The sequence below is a fragment of the Ahaetulla prasina genome, chromosome 4 (genome assembly GCF_028640845.1).
Source record: "Ahaetulla prasina isolate Xishuangbanna chromosome 4, ASM2864084v1, whole genome shotgun sequence".
NCBI classification, from domain to species: Eukaryota; Metazoa; Chordata; class Lepidosauria; order Squamata; family Colubridae; genus Ahaetulla; species Ahaetulla prasina.
The window spans coordinates 146,911,146-146,917,145 of NC_080542.1; the positions used below are offsets into that span (position 1 = coordinate 146,911,146).

Genomic DNA, 6,000 nt, shown 5'->3' on the forward strand with positions numbered 1-6,000 from the left:
TCATTTTTCCGTCCCTGAAGCTGGAAAGAAATCGAATTGTTTTCCAAAAAGAGGGGACTCTAAATCCGGCCTCCCACGAACCTTTTGCGTGCAGAATTTTTCGCAGATTTACGAAGTGGGGCGATAAACGTCGGATTTTTAATCGCCTCGCGCTCTTTAGGCGGTATGAAAGCTCCGCGTTCGTTTGAGTAGGATGCGTTTTTAAACCGAATTAAGCCTCCAATGTTTCGGTTTAACGAGGCCTAGTCCGGACCCTTTCCCAAGGAAAGCAGCTTTTAAAAAGTGTAAAAATTTAACAACGGATTTCACAATCTGGGTTCCTGCGAAGGGGAAATTTAACACTTTTAAATCTCCTTTAAGCTTAATTTTTAATATATATTTTCTCCATGGCTCTATTTCCAAAGACGCAACCGCTTATATTTTAATTGCATACACGCATCCTTCACGAAAACAATTCTCATCAGGATCTAGATAACCGAGGTCATTTTTTCGATATTTGAACTATAATTCCTATGTCTCTTATACCTAAAGGTGTTTGAAAACACGTGTATCATATCTGGGGTGCCGTCAGAGAAACCAAAACCAAGGCGCTTCGCCCTTTCGGGCACATTTGGCGAGGCGCGTTTATTGCAAGGTAACGTGAGTGCCTTTTATAGAGCTTTTATTGCAGCGAAATATATATAAAGCCGCCCGGAGTCACACAGAGCGAATTGGGCGGCCATGTATATTTTCTTAAATAAAATAAATTTTAAAAACCCAGTCCTTTAAAATAACCAATGATGGGTTGAGGTGAAATTTAAATATGTCCGAATAGGAACACGCGCTGGGAAAACAAGGCGGGCATTAATATAATCCATTTTTAAGAAATAATAATAAAAAAAACTTGGCTACTTTCACTGGTGCAGACTTTAACTCCCGGAATTTAGCCTGGGGAATTCTGAGAGTTGAAATTCACACCCCTTAAAGCGGTCCAATTTAGGGGAGAAAATTGACACAACGCCAGCTTATCTAGGAGCACTTTTTTTAAAAAAAGGGGGGGGAAACAGGTGAATTCTATAGAGACCTTATCAAGTGGACGAGCTCTAACTGGACTGAACCATTCAGACTGGGGAGGGGGAGGAAATTTAGAAATTTCACTTTCTTCTTGGCTTCGAGAGGCGATTCGCCCACGTGCAAAAAGATACCTTTTTTTCTCACGTTTTTCCCGCCTCCTTTTCTTCCTCCTCCCTCCCCACACCACACACACACCGGGAAACTGAAGTGGTCCAGCCCAGACAAGCTTACGCTATTTGCCTCTGGTTCTCTAGCTTTCTTGCGTCTGTAAAGCTTCTTAAAGCAGCACCTGGAGATGTGCGGGGGGGAGGACAAACACACGTGTTTGCGATTTTTCACAGCCCCTGACCTTGGGAAGCGGGACCCTTAAGGAAAGCCCGGCTTGGGGCGGGCGGGGGGAACCCGGCGAGATTGGCAAGAGAGCCCAGGGGAGGTGGGGAGCTCCGCAGCCAAGCTGCAGAGAGCTAGCCTCGTTTTTCTCATCTCCAGCTCTCTGAAGTCTATAATTACCGCCGACCGACCGATTTGCTGCAACTTGCCCGGCCCGACAGCCTGCCAGCCCCCCCCCCGCCTCCCCTTCCCTCGCGGGGCTCAGCCTGCGAAGGCAGCGAGGCGGCAACCTTCTCCGCGAAAGAACCGGGCGAGCGAGTCGTCAAAAGCGGGATTCGGAGACGCGCGAAGGCTTGGATGAGGGCAGAGAAGGAGGGAGGGAGTGGAGCTCTGCCTCCAGACCTCCTCACACGCACATCCCCAGCCTCAGACACCCTCCCCGGAGGCTAAAGACTGGCTGCATCCCCTCCAAATCGGCCGAGCTCCCCGATTTCTGGACCGCAGCAAACCCGCTTTCCAACAATTGCTTATTCGCCGGGCAGGGAGGATCGGCTTCCAGGCCAGCAAGGGACCCGACGCCTCGCCAGGGTGGCCAAGTCTCGGGGTGCTTTCTGAGGTTAGGAAGCTGCCTGACCGGTTGGACAGAACCGGATCGGAAAACCGCTCGAAGCCCGACCTCTAAGCTATAAAAAAAACGGTTGGGGTCGGGCCAAGGCGGCGGAGGGGTGGGCGGGCAGAAATGACCCCTTCACCTCCCCTCCCCCTCTTGCCCTACAAACCCCCGAGAGCGAGGGCAAAGGGGGAAACATCCCCGGTTCGCAAGGACGGAGTCTGGAAAGCCGGAATCGCGTCTGGCCAAGAAGCGAAGGCGAAGCACGCTTCGTGCCGCGTTTACCAGCGAGTCGCATAAAGCTTTACCCGAAGCTACGGGGAGTTTGGCTTCTTCTCAAACCTCCCCCCAACCACCCCACATTTGCAGTTATAAGCCAGAAGGCAGTAAAACAAGCCCGGGCGACTGCCGAATCTCAACCATTTACCTCCCCCCACACTCCCCCCAAAAAAGACAGCAACTAGAGTCACTTTCGAGAAAATCCTGCAATTTTTCACTGGGGTTTCGGTTTTTTTTTTTCCAGGTGGGGGGCCATGAAGATGAGCGAAGACTCCTCCCCGCTTTACTAAGCTTATCTTCTAAACTGTCGAGGGGGAAAACGGTGCAGAAAATAAAAATAAACCTGTTCTTTAGCAGAACGTATTTTCTATTTTTACGCTTCTGGCATTTTTACGCTTCCTTCCCAAAGCCGCATTACTCTGCCCCTTTGGGTTTGCTTTTCTCAAAAAAAAAAAATCATTTCCCCCCTGCTCTTCCCCCCTCCCCCATAATTAAGTTAAAATTACGGGGTTTTTTTTCTTTTTTTAAAAAAAGAGGCAAGCAGCACGCGTTGGCTTGTATCTTGATTTAATTCGCCCAGCAGCGCATCAAAACTGGATTCCTTAAAAAACAAAACAAAAAACCAACCAATCTCTTCTGCCGCTCATCCCCTTCCTCACCTTTTCAAAGTTCCCCCTCTTCTTATAGTGTTCTTCTTTTTTAAAAAATGAGTTCATCCAGTCAAAACAAACACCGTATTGGAAAACTAAGACCCAAAATTACCCAGGTCTTAAAATTGTCATAGGAACCGCAATTCCCTAGGTGCTCAGTGACACCCAGTTCCTGACAACGGGTTAGAAATAAGAAAAAGGCGAAGCCCACCTTTTCTGGCCAGGCTAGAAAGTGGGTCCCCCCCCCCGAAAAATTAAGGAATTAAGACAACCAACTTACCACCAGATGGGATAACTTGAAAGAACCGTGGTCATTCCGCCAATAAACAGCAAATATCCTAGAAAGAACATTTTTGTCGCCTGGGAAAGTTGGTGTTTTTTTTAAAATGCAAGTCGGAGAAAAGTCAGGCGAATAATAAAAATAAGAAGAAGGCAAGAATTGCAATATTTTTTTCTCTCCTTCAACTCGCGGGGTAGCCAGGAAAAAAAAAAAAAACACCCTACGCCACCTCTTGAAAATAAATTAGCCTCAACAGGTAGCTGCGTTTCCGTCTCTCGTGGATTGTTCCTCGGCGTCTCTCTCCAACTTTCAAGCAAAAACCCGAAATAAATCACACCGAATTAATTTCGGAGAGGAGTTCCCCCTGTTTTTTGGGGTGGGTGGGAAGAGGGGATCTTTCCTCCCTCAGCCAAGCAAAAAAGGGAAAGGAAAAAAAAAAAGAAACGTTTAACAGGAAAAATAAGTTTTCAGAAAAATCAACCAGCAGATCGAGGAGGGAGCACAGAGGCTGCCCTCTTTCTCAAAAGCCAGAAGAGCAACTGAACTACTTCCGAGAAGGTGCTTCTTTTAATACCCACTTAAAGGCACGTTGGCCCACAATCCCCCGTGTGTGTGTGTGTGTGTGTAAGCTGAGCAGGGTGCGAAAGAGAGAGATAGGGAGGGAGGGAGGGAGAGGAATAAAGGAGAGAAGGAAGGAGAAAAATAGAATTACATTTTGGAGAAGGTAGATAACGCAGTGATGGAGCGAGTGAAATCCAACTGGATGTAGCCTCCATGTATTGCCCCCCCCCCCTTTATAAAATGGGGGTGATTTTAAGGCAGGCTGGCTTTTAGACACCCTAGACCCTCCCAGCTTCCCCTTTTCTCTGCTCCGTAGATCCGACTCTGTGCGTCGAAAGCGGTGGCAAAAATAGAAATTTGCGGATTTGTTTGTTTTTGTTGGTTTTTTTTTAAAAAAAATCTTGCACCCCTACTGGGGAATTTATTTACAGTTCCACAAAATAAAAGGCGTCCCGGAAATTCTCAATCCATGCCAGACATTCCGGGAGGGAGACGGTGTTGGTAGCGATCTTCTGTCCCACCCCCGCGTCTCCGAAGTTGACACGCTTGTCGCGTTCCCACGAGACGCTGAACCAGCGCAGGGGACGGAGGCGGCTTGCGCGCCCCCTGCCACGAGGCTTCTCTTGCTTAAAACGGATTCGTTTGGAGGTGCTCCCAACGAAGGAAGGGGGCGGGGGAGAGAGCGCTTTGGGACGGAATTCAATAGGGGTGTGTGCAGGTTGAATGGGTCGTGTGAATGCGGTCAGCGAGGAAGAGGGCTTTGCCGGCTTGGGAGAAGCGATTGTGGGGGTTGAAGCCGGCTGAGTTTAGTTTAGCTCTGCTGTATTCTGGTGTGACTACGGAGCTGGCTGCGCTTGTTAATCTCTGTGATCCGGATTGAGCCGGTTTTCTTTGCCAAGCGCCCAAGTTGATTCGATTTCAGCCGAGGCGAACCGGAGTGGTGTCCTTTGTGGACAAGGACGGGGGGGGGAGGGTGTTTGGGGCTGGGAGACCCTAACGCAGGTGTTAAGCGATGAGGTTTTGACTCAGCCTTCCATCCTTTATAAGGTAGGTAAAATGAGGACCCAGATTGTTGGGGGGGGGGCAATAAATTGACTTTGTAAAAAATATACAAATAGAATGAGACTATTGCCTTATACACTGTAAGCCGCCCTGAGTCTTCGGAGAAGGGCGGGATATAAATGTAAATAAATAAATAATAAATAAATAAATAAATAATTCTAAGGAAGCGGGAGGAGTCGGTCAGCCCGTTTCTCCGCTCGAATTCGGATTCATTCTCGTCGGAAGAAAGGTCTTTTGCGAATCCGGCGCTTCGAAGTTGAGAGAACTAGGAGCCTCTCTCCAGTTTTCTCCCGTGGTGGGCATAAAAGCCGTCTGAACCACGTTCAGAAAAAAATATCCTTCACGTAGGCCGGTGAGGTTTTTTTTAGGGGGGGTGATCTCGTTTACGATCCTTCCTTACCGACTTTCTCGGGAGAAAACTCTTCTTTACGACCTCGTGGCATGTGTCCAGACAAATACGCGCGTGCACAGACTGGGAGGAAAAGACCAGATTAAAACCACTCGCGTTTGGAGGAAGAAATGAAAAAGCCGTGGATGTGCACACACGCAAACGCGCGTTTGCTTTTCACACGTGTGTGTGCGCAGAGATCGATACACTTGCTGATGCCTAGGTGCACGTGCGGGTGTCTAGAGCTACCTATATCCTCCCCCCCGCCCCCGAGAAAAATGGGGCCCGTATGTTTTCCCTATTCATACAATATCCTGACCCTTCATTCAACAAAGACGCGTGGAAGTGTAATCGTGTTCAGCGCGGTAATTTCAAAGCCAGGAAATGTATATACATCTTGAACGCGCGTGTTTCTGCCTGAGTGCCTTTAGACGCTCGCGGACTTATTTGCGCACATAGACACCAACCAACGCGTGTATCTAAATCTCTGCTCGCGCACGTGTGAAAGCACCTTGAAAGTCCGCGCAAACGCGCGGGGGTGTAGGTATTTATGTACCTGCGCGCCCCCTCCCCGGCTGTTTCGCTGATTTCCCCGCAGCTCCAGGAATTTTCCCTAGGTCTCTTTTCTTAACCTGTGTGTCCGTGCGCACGTGTATTTGTATGAACGCCGATCACGCGGGTTTGTGGGGGAGGATTTCCATTTTTCTCTCCCCCCCCCATTTTCGATCCCCGCGGTCCGTCGGTCCTTCCTCCATGACTTGCTTCCCTCCTGGTTCCTGTCCGGACT

General features: G+C 48.9%; 1 protein-coding gene across 1 annotated transcript in view; it reads right to left on the bottom strand.

The window, feature by feature from the left end:
• The window catches only part of WNT3A (Wnt family member 3A), a 74,407-nt gene extending 70,656 nt beyond the window's left edge, over positions 1–3,751 (bottom strand). Inside the window, exon 1 of the mRNA XM_058179982.1 lies at positions 3,203–3,751. Within this exon, the coding sequence (XP_058035965.1) occupies positions 3,203–3,273 (71 nt within the window). The 5' untranslated portion in view covers positions 3,274–3,751. The remainder of the gene's footprint in view (positions 1–3,202) is intronic.
• Positions 3,752–6,000: the final 2,249 nt, after the last annotated feature.